Source organism: Microchirus variegatus (genome assembly GCF_963457635.1).
Source record: "Microchirus variegatus genome assembly, chromosome: 1".
Classification (NCBI taxonomy): domain Eukaryota; kingdom Metazoa; phylum Chordata; class Actinopteri; order Pleuronectiformes; family Soleidae; genus Microchirus; species Microchirus variegatus.
This window is the reverse complement of record NC_139802.1, coordinates 4,308,970-4,326,781: the sequence shown is the minus strand read 5'-3', so window position 1 is coordinate 4,326,781 and position 17,812 is coordinate 4,308,970. Positions and strand designations below refer to the sequence as shown.

The 17,812-nt window shown below is 39.3% G+C and overlaps 1 protein-coding gene across 1 annotated transcript; it reads left to right on the top strand.

Annotated features, from left to right (window-relative positions):
• Positions 1–2,382: 2,382 nt before the first annotated feature.
• Positions 2,383–8,267, top strand: flad1 (flavin adenine dinucleotide synthetase 1). The gene is made up of 10 exons (XM_083897339.1): positions 2,383–2,471; positions 2,589–2,757; positions 3,148–3,525; positions 4,057–4,170; positions 4,262–4,529; positions 4,870–5,017; positions 5,379–5,477; positions 5,641–5,830; positions 7,472–7,545; positions 7,668–8,267. The coding sequence occupies exons 1-10, from the start codon at positions 2,464–2,466 to the stop codon at positions 7,801–7,803; spliced, it is 1,584 nt and encodes a 527-aa protein (XP_083753465.1). The 5' UTR covers positions 2,383–2,463; the 3' UTR covers positions 7,804–8,267.
• The last annotated feature ends 9,545 nt before the right edge of the window (positions 8,268–17,812 follow it).

Sequence of the window (17,812 nt, the reverse complement as noted above, 5' to 3'; positions counted from 1 at the left end):
AAGATAGATAGATAGATAGATAGATAGATAGATAGATAGATAGATAGTTAGATAGATAGATAGATAGATAGATAGATAGTTAGATAGATAGTTAGATAGATAGATAGATAGATAGATAGATAGATAGATAGATAGATAGATAGATAGATAGATAGATAGATAGTTAGATAGATAGATAGATAGATAGATAGATAGATAGATAGATCGATAGATAGATAGATAGATAGAATGTTATTACCACATTACTGATAAGTTGATTATGGACACACATTTACATCAAAAACATTGTCAACAACGTTAAGAAAGGACATTGTGTGCGTGCGCGCGCGTGTGTGTGCGTGCGTGCGTGCGTGCGCGAGGCATCATCACTATTGTTATAATGTAATCTATAGGGGTTCATAATGACCTAGAATAGAGCTGGACTAATTTTTTTTTATTCAAAAGTGGTTTTAACTGAAGTGTTAACATTATTATCATGTTTTTTTTTTTTACATATTCATTTTATTTTGATTATATTGTATTGTACCTTTTGAATATATTTTCCTTCTTTTAACAATTTAAATTATTCCGAATCTTTTGATTTGTATCCTTTTACCTTTTAAACCAATTTATTTTAATAGTAATTTCGATTTTCCATTGACCTATTTCAATGCTGTCCCTGTTATTTGTCTCTGTGTGAAATATGCTTGATAAACAAAAGGGGTGGAGAGCCTCATCTTCCCTTACATTTACATCAAGAGAGTAATGGTTCACATTGGTCTCAGCTGCTTGATTGCATCTATTTTCAGACCAGAAGCACTTTTGTAGTCATGACAAAACGCGCCACACTCAGGTCAGTGGAGTAAGTGTTTTAAATATGACAGAGTGTACTGAGCCCTCCCAGCCAGCAGGGGGCAGACCATTACACTTGTCTGTTATATGCATCATGCAGAAGAAGACCTTGGTTAGACATCTGTTGAGACCATGCGAATCGAGTGTTGATGCTGCATAATAGCTCTATATCTCTCTTTCTATCCTTGTCTCTCAGATGGACTTGTTATTCTCCGTCAAACGGCACGCGCTAACTCCATGTCAGCTTAGTTTATTGGAGCACAACACACGATTTGTGACACTTCCGTGTGCAGTGAATGACGCGTTGTATTTAGACCCGCCTTCTTCATTGTGATTGGCTGTTGCAGAACTCAGGAACCATTTACTCGTTTGCGATTGGACGGTCAACGGCTTCGCCTTTGAGTGACACATTGGTACAAATATGTTACGAAAGGAGAGTCAGCGGCTCAGGAGTAAGTGCCTCGTTATTGTTCTCGCATTAAAAAGCACGATATTTTGTGGTTCTTCGCACCATTAAGTGCTCGGAAGAACGCGACTATATAACCATATTTGCCGTGTGAGTGTTATTGAATGCTTAAGCACTGTTGTTGTGTTCTCAGTGTCTCAAAGAAGCCTAGCAAGGAGACGGAAACGAACAGCCTTCAACTGCTAAAGTATATTTTATGAAAGCGGCGGGTTGTTCATCAGATGTATGACATGACACACAGTGTTACGCAAATATTAAAGTGTAGTTTAGTCGTGCACATGCCTTGTATACATTTGTAATAACCCTAAATGATAAAGAGGAACTATATATCAACACACTGCCTGTACTTCGTCATCTGGCAGCTGTTCAGTCAACCTTTGCTCCTAGTTTCAGTTATACATCACATTAGCATTAGCATAGCATTGTCTGTTGCTTTTTGCACAATGCTTGTTGGTCTGTGATTAATATGTGCTGCAGAAGACATTTGTTGTAGCTTTCACCACTTAAGGACTTGGCAGTCCAGCATGAACATCAGTATTCTATTAGGGACGAGCAGATACAATAAATAGTATTGGTCTGATGCTTGTCAATATCACTGGATCGGATGTAAAACGTAACATCTCAGTAGAATATTGTCATACAGCTGTAACATTATGTTTTTGAAGTTGCTGATCATGGTTTGGTGGTAAATGCATCAGCACACATGTGTTGTGAACAGCTTAGTCATTCTAATGACGTGAAATGACCGTATCAGATCAACAAAGGTATTTGAGAGATACTCAACATTGTGATTTTGGCATTAGAATAGAAACGGTGATATAGAATCATCCCAAATCAATGTAGTTGTGGAGATCCATATAGCTCACTGTCAAGATGTTTACATTTATCTTTTTAAATTATCATTATATGGCTATATTTTCACAAACATCTACACAGAGTAGAATACATTGTTCATTTAATTTTGGAATTTTGGAAAGACTCTTTGACTACATAGTTTTAATTGTGTTGAGGATCAAAATTGTGTTGCTAAAAAAAAGTTTATTTTTTTCTAATCTGCATCTTCATGTGTGTCTCCCAAGTTTTTTCCTCACAGGACAAGTTATGAAGGAGAAGAGGACCTGAGCTTCGTTCATCAAACCCTTTGGGATTGTCCAAATGGATTCCTTATGTTGATGTGAGATTAAAAATGATATTTTCTTTTTCTCTTGTGACCATAGAATTGCCATAAAGCTCCACTTTTATATAGTTTAGCAAGTTAGCATAATTGCATATTTATGCTCATGTCTCCCAGGTTTACTCTTCCTAACTTGAGTAGAGCAGCGGTGCGTGTGAGGAGACTGGCAGCTCAACTCAGCAAAGCAACAATGTCCACAAACCACCAGGGTTCAAGTCCGTCCTCTGCAGTCAATGGAGACGTTCCCACTGCAGCCATTGTCATCATTGGAGATGAGATACTCAAGGTGATTTGGTGTTAGTGGATACTTGGTGGTTTGTATTGATTGCATTTGTATTATTGATACTAACCTTTATAGGTTTGTGGGTTTATAAATAAATATGTGCACTTGAAAGTACTATTTTATGATATACATTTTCATTAGTATACCGCAGCTCTCTGGATAATATGCAATTAAGTCCAGTACTCGGTTCTAAAATGGCATTTGTAACCATTATTTCTACACTTGGCAAGATAATGATTTAAACGCGAAGCCGTCGATTTTGTCTGGATTTTTGAAATGTACTTTTTTAAATATTGTCAAGCAAGACACTGTAGACATTGATCAAGCCTTTGAATGTGATGGGAACATGGCTTTGAAATCTGGTTTTGTTGTTTCTTGTCGTTTATCTCCCAGGGCCACACAGCGGACACCAACAGTGCCTTTCTGACACGAGCACTAAGGAAGCTTGGAGTGTCCGTGCAGCGCATCACAGTCATACCAGACGTACAGGAGGTCATTGCCAAAGAGGTGGCCCTCCTTTCACCGCAGTATACTTACCTCATTACCGCTGGAGGCATAGGCCCCACCCACGATGATGTCACTTTTCAAAGCATCGCCATGGCATTCCAAGAGGAGTTATATGTTCACCCTGAGCTCGAACAGCTGGTGAAACAATTCTTTGGAACAGTGGACAAAGACAATGCAGCTATGAAGATGGCCATGGTGCCAAACTCAGCCAAACTCAACTATGGGACAGATCCTCAGACTGGACAGCAGGTTCGATACCCACTGGTGAGTGAGTGCATGAATAAAGCAGTTGTTTTCAAGATTACGATTATCTGGGAAATGCATTCAGTTATGTTAAAACAGGGTTTTAACAAACATTCGAGCCATCCACACAAATTCTTGGTGTAGTGGATTCTTAAGATTTTTATCAAAATTGTTAAGTTAAAGATGAAAACATGTTAAGTAAAAATCCCCTAATGCTCCGTCTGTTTAATCCTGTTTTAGTGTAATTTTAATAAGACTTCTTTGACTTGAGATTATGAAGCAAATATTACTACAGTAATGTTTTGAAGCAGCAACAAAAAGTGACCATTTATAACAGCCACAGCCGTTCTTTATTTACGTCATAAGGTTATGCCGTCTTATCCTTCTGTGGTGGCAGGGACTTTTGTGCCACCTACTGCTTATTATGGTGAACTAACTGATGGAAACAGATATTCCTGCACTAAATATTTGAAAATGATGTCAAAATGTCCTATACTTTGTAATAGAAACTAGGCTATTATATATATTGATATATTCTTATGTTGTTTTCAGGTCAGTGTGCATAATGTGTATATTTTTCCTGGGATTCCATATCTAATGGAGCGGGCCTTCAGTGGGCTGGAGCACCTCTTCGCTTTCTCCGGGACCACTTTTCACACTCGAGAGGTAACGCCTACAGCGGACTGTGATTATTGAAATTTTCTGTCTTAATACTGAACATTAATTCAGAGAAGCTCATCAAAAATTGTTGTTCTAGGTGTTTGTGGATGCAGATGAAACAGCGATCGCTCCTGTGCTGACTAAACTGCAGGCCAGTTGTGGTAGGAAGGTGGCAATAGGCTCTTACCCTGACTGGCTGAGTAACTATCACAAAGTCAGGCTGATCCTGGACTCGGACAGCCAGGACGAGGTGGACAAAGCCCGAGCACAGCTGCTTGATGAACTGCCCGAGGGGAGAGTGGTGCCTTTAGTCACTGACCCTGTGTCCATTGCTACTGCTGAGGTTTACCTGCTGGCAAATAATGGTGAGGCGGCGGGTGGGAGAGGATAGTTAAACTGCGTCAGCTTAATATAAAAGTGAATATTATAACTTCTACTTTTTACACAAGCATTGAGACCAATGAAGTCGAGAGACAATTATAACAAGCTGTAAAATCGTAATGGGTTGTTAGAAAAAAGAGAAAAAAGAATACGAGCAGAGGGAATAGAAGCCTGCATCAATAACAAAGACGAGGGATGAGAAGATCATTTTATTTTTATTTGATGTAGATATGAGGGATCATTGATATTACTCCTAACATTTTTTTTTATTTTTATTTCCTCTGTAGAACTGTAAAATGTCCTCGTTGATTTCATTCACCACAGGGACACCGCTGGGCGAGAAAGTTCTGTCTGCTCTGAAAACGATAGAGGCTGCACTAGATCAGTATTCGACAGAGGAAGTCTGTGTCGGGTTCAACGGAGGCAAAGACTGCACGGCGCTGCTCCATCTCTACTATGCTGCACTGAGACGGTAACAGTAGGGGATAAGACCGGATGAGACAATTAGAGCAATTAATGGGGAGAAAAGATTTCATCAGGACAGAACAAATGACCTAAGAGAAAAGAGTTGAAAAGGAGATTTCCATTAAAACTATAATGATGTCACTTGTGCACAGTAAGGTGTAACAGTAGGAAATAAGTAAGGAAATTAGGTGGATACCAACTACACGGAGAAAAATCTCAGTCAAGACGGACCTATTTCACTTAATTGACCTATCAGGACAGATAGTGGGACATGATGATAAGGAGAATGGACTTTTATCTAATCTTTTTCTGTCCCGCTGTTATTTCTCTTTTTTTTAATGTCCCTGTTCTCTCTCCCTGTCTTTCAGGCGATATCCAGATGGTAAAGACAGGTTGAAAGCTCTGTATATCCGTACCGTTTCTCCATTCCCAGAAATGGAGAGATTTATCCAGGACACAATAAAAAGGTAAATATAAATTAATTTCAATAGATTTTTTGCATTTTTACCAGGTGTTGCCGGCCCAGATTATATTTTATTATTTCCATTTTCCAAATGGAAAAGAATGTTCCTAATCCTCCCTGTGTGACAACACGGCAGCTCATCTTTCTAAAAACGTGTGTCACCCTAGATACGATCTGGATCTGTTCTCTGTGGAGGGCAGTATTCGGCAGGCGCTGAGCGAGGTGCAGGAGAGAAAGCCGGAGCTGAAGGCCGTCCTGATGGGGACCAGGAGGACTGACCCCTATTCACTCACACTTACACACTTGTGCCTCACCGACCCTGGCTGGCCAGAATTCATGAGGGTCAACCCATTACTAGTGAGACTCACACAATGCACTCATTTCATGTAGAGACCTTCTCGCAGTATGTCTCTAACACTGGATTGTGTTGCGACATTAACATGGAGGGAACAGAAAACCCCCCCAAAACTAAATCCTTTAAATCCAACACATATGTAGGCAAAACACAAGGGATACTCTAAATGAAGTTACATGTGGAAATTAAGTTTAACTTCACCTACAAGCACCTGAATCCTTCAATTCGCTGTTTTTATTTTTGTATTTTAGTTAGTGCTGTGCAAAAGGTTAACGCGCGTTAACGCATGACACGTTTCCATGACGACTAACCGGAAATAGACGCGTATGACGCCATGTTTACGTGCCGCGACACCGGAGTCCAGGAACTGTTTACCAGTTAGCTCCGTTAGCTGCATTAGCTCCTATTAGCGCCGTTAGCACGCCTACAGTCGAACTGGAGCGGTCTGTTTATTAAACAAAAAGAGCAGTGCTACAAATAACCAGCGTACCTGTGTAACTGCGTATGTGTGCCTCTGTTTTTAAAGTTTAGCATTACTTTACAGACTCATTTTCAACAAGTCACGTAAACATGTTACATGCATCTTTTTTTTGTCAGTCGTCATGGAAACGCGTTGTGCAGCGATTAACAACAATAATTGTAGTGCTTTTTTTTTCCTTACAAAACTAAGCAGTTTTAGCTTGTTGCACTTAATTGAAGTTTTCTCATCCAGCCTAAGGTTTCAGAGTACAGATAAACACCGTGTTGCAGTGTTATATTACACCTGCACAGTTAACAGCTGTGTAAATGCTTTGTAAACTTCAAATATAAACAAATTATATTCATTACATTCTATACATTAAGCCTATTAGTTCCACACTACTCTCCCCATGTTTCCCAGCAACTTGCCCGCGCTGCTGCACACAGGAAATTGTTTGCGTTATGTCGAAACAGATGAAGACGAAGAACAGTAAATTGTTCAACAACTGCAAACGGTTTCCAGTATGAAGCGTCCAAGAAAAAAAGTTTCAGAAGTTAACTCTTCTGCCCCAAAAAATCAAGTCGTTCAGCAGTTAGACGGGATAAGCCCATCTCTGGGCTGCCACTGTGTACACACAACGCTCCCTCGGTCAGGTCTGATGATAGTATTGCTTGACAAAGCCTGGTTTTCAGATGAAGGAACTGCGCATACAAATAATTGTTTTGTTGATTCTGTTCATGATGACCAAACAGAGGCAAAATAATAACATAAACGGCAACAATAATCACCAACATATAATAATAGTAATGGCAATAATATTAATAATAATGTAACAAAAGTACACTTATGATGTTTAAAGTTATATTTTGTGCCAGAACATTTCTTATTCATGCACATGCATACTTAAATCTGTAAAAATCACTATATATAGTGTGGTTGACCACTGTGACATTTGCAGCGAGCAGCTAGACACATTAATGGTTTCATGTATTCAAGTGAACTATGGCTATATTGTGCTCAATTACATATTTGAAGGTTGATAGGAACTTTGAATGGCACTTAGTAGGTGTAATATAAAGGTCTGTGATGGTAGTATATTATTATCACACGGCACTGCAGAGAATGACTCAATCATGAGTCATTCACAGATCAATTACATGTGGTGATTTCCTATTCTTTACAGGACTGGACCTATCACGACATCTGGTCGTTCTTGAGGACGTTATATGTGCCCTACTGTATTCTCTACGATAAAGGGTAAGAAAACATCCATTCCCTCTTCATGCGTGTTCTGCTTTTTTCCCTTTTATCGCGGCGCCGAACACCGTCACGGCTGCAGCGCCGCTATTCTTCATCTTTAACTCTGTGCCGACCTGTAGGTACACTTCACTGGGCAGCATGGACAACACCTGTCGAAACGCGGCCCTGCAGACGGTGGACGAGAGGGGGACGAAGCGGTACAAGCCGGCCTACCTTCTAGAGAACGAGGAGGAAGAACGAAACTCCCGCGCGTGACGTGGCCTCACCTGATGTTATCAGAACACAACTTGCACACGGACCTATTTTACTTACACGACCGACTGCTGAATGAGATTTTGAGTGTGGTCTAGTTGTGTTTCGTTTTTCCTCCGTGCATACACGTGAATGTCATTTAAAGGGACAATATGTAGTATTTATGGGTTTATATTACCCAAAATCCACTTTTGTATACATATTATGTGCTCCTGCATTGTCTAGTCGCTGTATAATATTCTTTGTTTAATTTTCGTAGTGTTTCAAAAAGTCATTTAAAATAACATGGTCGCGGACCGCGGTTGCATAGCCACTGTTAGCAGCGAGACACCATGTTTCTGCCGGAGCCTGTAAGGACAAACGCGAGAGAACAAATCAAGCGTCTCTTTACTTGTAGCGGAAGTCCCGCCTCCTCTCTCTCCGCTTCGTCTGCTACGGCCGTGGTAGCTCGCCCTCTCCCTCGCCTCACGAACCTCATCTGCTGACACGGAGAAAGACGACGAGGACGACATTTGACCGGCTGCGGATACCGTAGCGCTCAGGGAAGGGAGGGGGTGAGCAGAGCAGCAGGTCTTTGTTGTAAATTTCAGCCTCTCCTCTAGATGTCACTATAAACTACTTACTTCCCCTTTAATGGCTCTTTGTGCTGTCGAGTAAAAACATCAATCTGTGTCATCCTTTTGCTATTTTCATGTTACTATTTTAGTCCATATACAAACGCCTGCAGCCTGCAGGTCCTTCAATACAGCACTTGATTCATCTCACTCGTGAATCCATCTGTCTTATTTCTTAATCCAATGAGATCAGTCTGCCCAGAAAGACAGACTCTATCAAAATGTATTGGTAAATAATGTGAAAAAGGTTTTCTGTCAAGGTGAGAAAATCAGGTTTGAGAAAGTTGTTGTGCAGCAGCACTGAAGGTCGTCCTCCAGCAGCAGCAGCATCAGCAGCAGCATCTATTGATTCATGTGCTCAATATCCATAATTGCAGAGTGCAGTGTGTTAAACTGAGCATTTCATTTGCACGCTCAGTATTTGCTCTCGTGTTGTAGTTCTCTGTACGCACCTCACGGGCGCGTTGTTCTCACGTTTTCCATTTAGCGCCACTGATTACAGCAAATTACCTCCTCTGTTTCCAGACATGATTGAATCCAGGCGATCATCGATCCGAACCTCCCTCCGTCCCCTCCGTGCCCGCCTGTAGATTAGTCAAAGCCGCGCGCGGGCGACGATCGATACCGGCCGATCTAATAAAGCGGGTCGCTTATGAGGCCACCGCGGGGCTGTACACACTGTTACACCAGCAATTACCACCTCCAGCCCCGGCCCCATCACACACCCTAACTTATCTGTCCGGGCTCCACTGCCTGCTTGATTTATTAATAATAACAGTAATAAAAGAGGCAATGAACAGAGGCTTCATAATCACAGCATAAATGTAATGCTGTGTGTTTTGGTGGTGCGGTAAACACACCGGGACATATTGTCTGCAGAGATGAAATTTGTGTGAAAGAAAATGATTTTCCTTCAGACCTTCCATTCCCCCCTCACCGCCAGACTTTATCCTCGCGTGACTCTTAACTCCGTCCTACTTTTGTGAGTGGACCCAGGATTGTTGATTATAAAACAGCTGATCAATGTATAAAGTCAAGGAAAAACAAGGTGAATGAATAAGACGCTCGCAGCCATGAACTAGACGTACATCACTGATTAGATGTGAAAAGTGGTCAAAGAGAGATCTTGTTAAAACCAAAATAATTAAAGGTGCATTATGTAATAAATCTAAAGCAACTGGCCATAAAAATCCTCCTAATATGTCACAGAGACTCAGGAATAATGTTCATATAACAAACTGAACTCACCAACAACAACAGTACAGACAAAATATTTGCATTAAAAAAAAAAAATATTTTGCAGACTGCAAATCATGTTTATGTTTTGAAATCATGTTTTGGCATGTGGCGCCACCTACCGCCGTCTACCAATCATTGCAGTCAGTAGAGTCTCAGCTGCCGAGCAACCACGGGTTGCCAGTTACGTCAGAAAACGAAACCGAAAAGACCTCTGTATTTTGAATTTGAATGTAGTGACTGTTTTTGGCCACATTCTTACATATGGCACCTTTAACATTACTCTGCTGTGTCTGCAGATTAAACGACCTCAAAGTCAGAAAACAGGCTTTGTGAATTCCTTATTATGACCAATTAAGAACACTCATATTAAAGCGACACATTGCAGGATTTCAACCTTCAGAAATAAGGTCTCCAAGATTTTTTTTTTTTAATAGTGCATCAACTTAAAACATGGTGAATGTCACCTTCAACAAAGCCTGAGCAGGTCTGCATCACCTGCATTGGCCTGCACTGCACACTGTTAAAAGAAAACTAAAATGGCAAGGCAACTTGCTGCAATCAATTTTTGAGTTTACAGCCCAACGAAAGATTGCAAGTTTAAAAAAAAAAAGTTCCATCAACTAAAATTATTTTTTTAAACAAACTTGTAAGTTAGAGTTGCAACTTAAAATTCAAAACTACATTGTTTAATTTAATTTTAAATTTTTAAATTATCTGTACAAGCTTAGTTAGCCAAACTGTTTGGAAACATAATTTTAACAACTCTAGCTTACAAACTTGTCTAACAAAATAATATTAGTTGATGAAACTTTTTTAAAAAACTTGCAATATTTAAACTGATTACAGCAAGTTGCCTTTTCAACTTTTTTTTGGAAATTTTTTACAGTGTGGTTTCAGGTCCGTGCCACAAAAAGAACTACTACTTTCTACTAGCTTGTTGTGTCAGGCCGTGTTTTTGAAATCATCTCTTCCTTCCTGTTCATAAATGAAGTGATTCAAACAATGTGCAGACAATGAGCAATAGGCTATAAGTGAGGTTGAAAAGCAAACTAATCGTTCTTTTGGAAGGTTTTTAATATCTTGAAAAATAACAATTTAATCACATTTGTATAATGAGCTGTTCCTGGTCTAAAGACATGGTTGTGTGTACGTACAAAGTCCTTAAGTTGTGTTACTTTAAATTAAATGACTGCTCAAAAGCTTAATAAATCAATTCCCTGAACCCTGTGAGTTAAGAAAGCTTCATTTCTTTAGTATTGAGTCATTTATGTTCTACTCTAGTTTTCTGCTCTGTGTATATATTATATATATTTCTTCACTTTCAGTATTGTTTATTTAATCAACCTCTACATTCATTTTTGCATAGTAATGATGTTGTGACTGTGGAAACATGGACTCACCTGTGAACCCGTCCTGTTGTCAGGTGTCAGCATCAGAACCTTTAAATCCTGTAAGATATAAGATGGTTCCTGCATGAATTGACTTTTTCCTTTCTTTTTTTTTTTTTTTTTTGGTCTGCACATTTTTTCCTCTTTGATCATTTATTCCCAGAGACTGGGTCAGGACCCACAAATAGGTTGCTGAAACTTTTTTTTGCTGAATCTTTTATACTGAAGATTTATATCTGCAGTTCACCTCTGAGGAGTGGCTGGTTCAGGAATAGTTTTAAGTGTTACAGAGATGGTTTTAACGCTAGAACACTATCGCTCAAATTCAAAACACCATCACTAACGCCCAAGATAATAAATACACCCAATAAAAAGTACTTAAATATATCAAAACATGACAATACATGACAAATTTGAGTGTTCTTTTATTTTAAACTGTGTCATGTCTAACAAAATGAAAGAAAAGCATCATGAGGGGACCATATAAAAATGCTTCAAAATGACTGGAAAATTAGGAATTTGGGATAAAAAAAAAAAATAAAAATAATAATGACGATGAAAACTTGAAAATCATGAAAATCACATACATTTATTTGCTCGGGCAATGGTGTTCTAGGGTTAAAAAAAATGAATTTTTTAATGCTCAAATTTGCCCTTGTCACAGTTTGAAATATATATTGTGAAGTGGGTCATGTGATGGTTTGGCATCATCTAGAAGTTTGGGATGCTTCTTCCTGGGCTGATTTTAGCCCTGCAACCACTAAGGATAGTTGTATAAGTAAATGTGTCTGCACGTAAAAAATGTCTTGGTTTTATCAAGTGGCAAAACCGATCCTGAGAATAATTTAATAATGATTGAATTATAATCCAGCCACCGTCATGTTGAGGTTTTGCAAACAGAAGTTCCCCCGACTTGTCTATTGTCCTCTAAATGGGAACATGAATTAGAAAATTGACATCACGTGACATGAAGACGTGAAGTTGGAATGACATTTCCTGAAAATTTCATCCCAAACCGTCCTTGACTTTTGGAGTTATGTTGTTATGTTAACAGACACAGACAGACAAACAGACTCCTTGGCGGAGGTCAAAAATTACCTTGAAATATGAGGAGCCTGAAAACAAACTGGATACACTGAACTGAAACAAAAGCCACAGGCGAGCAAAGAGACACGAGGGAGGCAGGTGAAACTAACAAGGCACAGGTGAATCACATTAGGGAGGGGAAGACTGGACAGGAAGTCACACTGAGCAATGTACACAACAAGGACGACCTAACAAAATAAAACAAGAAACGAGGAAAACGGAAACAAATAACTACAAACCCAATTTAAGTTGAAAACTCATTCTGTGCCTGTGTCAAAGTAAAAGCTCTCCCGTGTTCCTGTTTCCTGAATCCATTCATGTTTTTCAAAAACCGTTTCAACAAATTATTGTGAAATGTTTGCAGTTGAGTTGAGCACTGAGGCATATTTACAGGTATAATATTTGCAAACGCTCACAGCAGACACGCTCCTGTGTGGACACCTGGTGTCACCTGGCTTTAACATAATCACTTAAGCCCAATTTATACTGCGTAAAGTGCTCTGCGTAGGTTACGCAGAGACTCTGTGTCGACGCAGAGCCTATCAAAGAGTCTCCGACTGCACAAAATATTTTTTAAGTGTCCGTCACTCCGTCAAGGGACAACGGAGACGGCAAGAGCTGCGATTGGTCCTCAGGACAGGCCGAGCGAAGCTGCTCTGTGCCGGCTCACAGTGAGCACCGAGCGTCCACAGACGCGGAGCTGATCCCCGCCGATAACGCCGCTGCCAAACTATAAATACGTCATATCTTAACACACACAGCACATGTTTAGACTCTAAATGACCAATTTCTAGCCTCAAATTATCTTAAAATTGCGTTCCGTCACACAGAAAAGTGAGAAACTGCAACTGTTTCAACAGCAACAGTCTTTCTCTCTCTTTCTTTCTCGGACACCATTGCTCACTGCAGCCTGAAGCAGAACAACCTTGCGCAGCGACCTCTACTGATCGGGCGGGGAAATTGCAGCGCGTGTCCGTCACCGCGACGCAGAAGTATAAAGGCTCGAGGCGTCTCCGTGGTGACGCAGACGGATAACGCAATACGCAGTCGGAGAAGTATAATGTGGCCTTTACTCTCTTTAACCCTTTACTCAAACTCTGACCTTCACTCTCAAGAAGCTCTTTGAAGGAAGTCGCGAGGACCAGCCATGACGTCCTCAATGTGTCAGTTCTTGTCAAAGTGGTCGTCACAGATGGAGATGGAGATTAGATAGAATGCACACACGCACGCACGCACACGCACACACACACAGGATGTAGATGGCCTCTGCATGTCATCTGACCATGTAGAATGTGCTTTTGTAGCACATTTTTTTTTTATAAATTTCCTGATATAAGTGTAGTAATTGGACATGAGAATATTACCTATTCCAAGGATTTTATGGCCGTGTTTGTCTCTTGAGATACATAACTCTAAATGTAGAGGGTGGGTTTGGGTGTGATTCTCTGGGATGTATGTTGTGGCTCTCGGATTTATGATTATTATTATTCTAATATAATTTGTAACCTTGTGAAATAGGGGTTGCGTTGAAACTGTTATTAGCATTTCTGTAGCAATACTCTTCTACGTACGTTACACAATGTTTACCCCACATTTAATGCATTTTTAAACAAATAACCAATTTATCAAAGCTAAAAAGCATGTGATTTGTTGCCTGGAAGTGGAGCAGGTTACTGAAATGAACAAATAACACGGATGTACTCGTGAGAGAAAACACTGGGGACTAAGTTACCCAAGTGCCCATGGTTACCATCTTTTGGCTTGAGGCTTTTAACTGATCTCATTTGATGTCGATAACACAACATCTTAATATGCTTCACAGTGCTTGTGTCGAGAGTGCGTTAAGTTGTCGCGTCATTGGCAGAGGAGTGGAAGCACAGAAGCAGCTGCTGAAGAATATTGTAAACACTGCCAGTAAACCTGAAGGCAACATAGGTTTCTCCAACACACTGGAAGGGAAGAGTGAGGTGAGGGATATTTAGCTGCAACACGCAACTTCATCAATAAATGTCGCTGATTTGCTTTAGTATTTGAAGGATACCTGGGACAATGCATGATAGCTGTCTAAAGAGTATTACTTTTGTCTCATGATCATAACACTCTCTTCTTAGGAAGTTGTCTCCTTCCTCTTTCAGTTGTCACTCCATCCTTCTCACTCGCTTCTTTCCCCCCATCATGCCTGTTTTGGCTCCTCCTCTTCGTCCAGTCACGATCCACCGAGGTCTTCACAATACTTCCTGTTCCTGTGGACTCTCACTCTCGTGTCAGAAGAATACACATATATGTATGTTTGTATGAGAAATGGCTTCTGAGGTCTTAAAATGATATGAAATACATACAAATACTGACCTGGTCTGGACCAGTAGTCCTCATAGAAACCAAAACCTGGTCCTAATGAGGCAGAACCTAATTTCTGACAAACTGGATTCATTTAGGGGCAAAGATTTGAAGTGTGGTTAGGTTAAGGTTTGTTGATCGGTAATGGTTAAAATGAGGGATATCAATACAGTGTCCTCAAAAGAATAGCTGTGCAAACCTCTCTGTGTGTTTGTGTACCTGGTATTCCTATATTGTGGGGACCTACATCTGTTTACACAGTCACATTATGGGGACTTGTCTTCTTAAAGGTGCTACTCAACCATTTTGTCGACCACACTTTAAGTCACTATATCTTATTGAAAAAATGCATGAGGCTGAACTCACTAACACTAAATTAATGTGACTTGTTCTGAATGTTGTACTTTATGAATTATGCAAACCAGGTTTATTATGAACAGACGTCTCAACCGTTTGGTAGAGGCCTGTATCTGAAATACTGTGGGGGCTAATAAAAAAAAAAAAAAAAAAAAAAAAAAAAAATATATATATATATATTGATTGTCATTATTCTTATCATAAATAAATAAAATAAAATAATAAAAATTGCAAAGAAATATTTTTTCCTTTGCTTTTTTCTTGGTGCATCCTCAAAGGGTTAAGAGGACACAAATCTGGCTGAGGTCAGGCTCAGGGTTAGGATTAGGCGAGTAGTAATTATGGTCAAGGTTCCTGGAGTAAGAGCACATTTTCAGACTAATTGTATCTCCAAATACACATTATTATGATTCAGGTACTGAAAGTGACATTAGAGCGAGACGTGAGTATGTGGTCCGAGTCACCCCTTGTGCTTTAGGCCCATAATGCCTTGCTGCTTTCACAACACAATCCCTCTCTCCAAATCTCCCTGGTGGGGCTGAGTTACAACAGAATCCACAGAGCTAACGGTGTGTGTGATAGGGACTCAGCGTGACTTCAGATCACAGTTGCCGTGACTTTGTGTCAAAAAAAAAAAAAAACACGCGACAAGCTTTGATATCGGAGTGAACTATTTCAGACGCTCAGACGCGTGAGCTTGCCACGATGACTGTGGCGCTTTTCTTTGAAGGAGTATGTTCCTAATCCAATGCCTCAGCAGTTCCTGCCGTGTAAAACGAGACCTGAAGCAGCATGAGACAGCAATTCAGGCGATGTCCTGGGAGGGATGCTTAACACGGAGGATGAATAGACACTCCATTGTCAGAGAGCATCAGGAGAGAAAAGTCTATGCAAATTACCAACCCATCTGCATGTAAAGTCAACCGACCAGAACTGAAAGAAATGGGATGTTCAGTATCAAAGTGTCACACATTAAAAGTGGATGAAAGTGGGAGCAAAAGGAGGCTGCTTTACTTGCTGCTGCATTAAATGTGACTGACTGTAGCTCATTTGTGTCTGGTCTTAGTGTGTTCAAATAAAAGCCAAGTCTCCTAATCTTAATTTTGCTAAACGTTGGACCAGGACCTCCTGCTTTGTAGCTGCACACATGGGATACATTTAGAAAAATGCCTCTCACACAGCGGGCCTGACTTTAATGTACAGAGACAGCGATTGTGAAGCTTCCGCAAGAAAACTCAAAACTGATGAGGAAAAGTCTGCTCGGCTCAGTTCAACTGAATCTTATTTGAACTCAGAGTTGAACACGGTGCAGGGTGTTAGAAAAATGACAGGTGTTGAACATTAGAGGGGCATGATTAGAGTCAACTGATTTGATTGATTCTGACTGGATTATAAATGTTCAGAAATGTCATTATTTTTCTGATATGAATTTTTTTTTTGCACAAATCAGTGTAAAACTACGGAGCCCCCGAAGTGACATGAGTGATTTTTTTTTTTTGAAATCTCGAGTTTCAAAGTCGAGATCTCAAGTTTCTCGAGTTTCCAAGAAATGATGAAATTTTTTTTTTTTTCATATTTTTTGAAAACTTTTTTTCCAAACAAATATGAAAACCTTTTTTTTTTTTCATATTTTTTGAAAACTTTTTTTCCCAAAAAATATGAAAACATTTTTTTTTTTTATATATATATTTTTTGAAAACTTTTTTTCCCAAAAAATATGAAAACATTTTTTTTTTTTTCATATTTTTTGAAAACTTTTTTCCCAAAAAATATGAAAAAAAAATAATTTTTATATCTTTTTTTGGGGGGGGGGGGGGGAACTCGAGATCTCGACTTTTTTCATAACTTTATGAAATTATGAAAAAAAAAAATATTTCATATTTTTTGAAAACTTTTTTCCAAAAAAATATGAAAAGATTTTTTTATTTTTTTTCATATTTTTTGAAAACTTTTTTCCCAAAAAATATGAAAACATTTTATTTTTATTTATTTTTTTTGGGGGGGGTTTCATATTTTCCAAAAAAATATGAAAACTTTGGACTTCGAGTTCGACTTTGGAACTCGAGATGTGAAAAAAAAAATGTATTTGTCTTTTCTTTTTTTTTTCTCATGTCACTTCGGGGGCTCTGTATAAAACAGACCAAATAGACTATAACATTTTGACCTTTTTCAGGAAAAATCTTAATCTTAAAACACATTGCTGAATTAACTAACTTTTTAAGTGAATGGTTGTAAATAAAGAGGGATGTAAACATTTTACATCCCTCTTTATTTACTTAATGGTTAACATATTAAAGTATAATAAATGTATTATGTAAAGACATAAAATGACACCCACGCAACAACACAGCTATCAGCACTTCAACACCGTGGATAACAGCACAGAAATACTGAATGAAGCTTCAGAACCCCTCTCATAAATGTTTTGGTCAGACCGAGACATTTTTGAGAGGAGTACTGAGGCTTTTTGAGAGGAGAAGGAGAATGAGAGTCTACAGTGGAGATACATTTAAATATAGATGGCTGAAAGTGGAGAAACATGACAGTGTGGATACTTTCTTCCTGGACAGGGATGTAATACGGAATGTAATACGGGGCAATTTAGCCAAAGTTAGCTAACACAAGCATTCTCTCTCCCTCTCTCTCTCTCTCCCTCTTTCTCTTATACACTTTTGACACTTTTCCACTCTACAGTTCTAGCACGACTCGGCACAGCTCAACTCTACTCAGTTTTTTTGCTTTTCCATTAAGGATATTCAATTCAATCCTTATTGAAAACTCTCAGGAGGTCCACAGAATAGAATACAATAAAATAAAATACAACAAAATTCATACATAGCTCCTGGAACCTTTTTAGCACCTGCTCTGACGAGGTTCCAGGTTCCGGTGACTGATTGGTGAAAGAGTGTTGTCACTGGGAGAGTCATGAGCTCGACGTCTGACACAGGAATCAAAGCGAACAATGCCGAACTGTAGATCACTTTAAAAAGT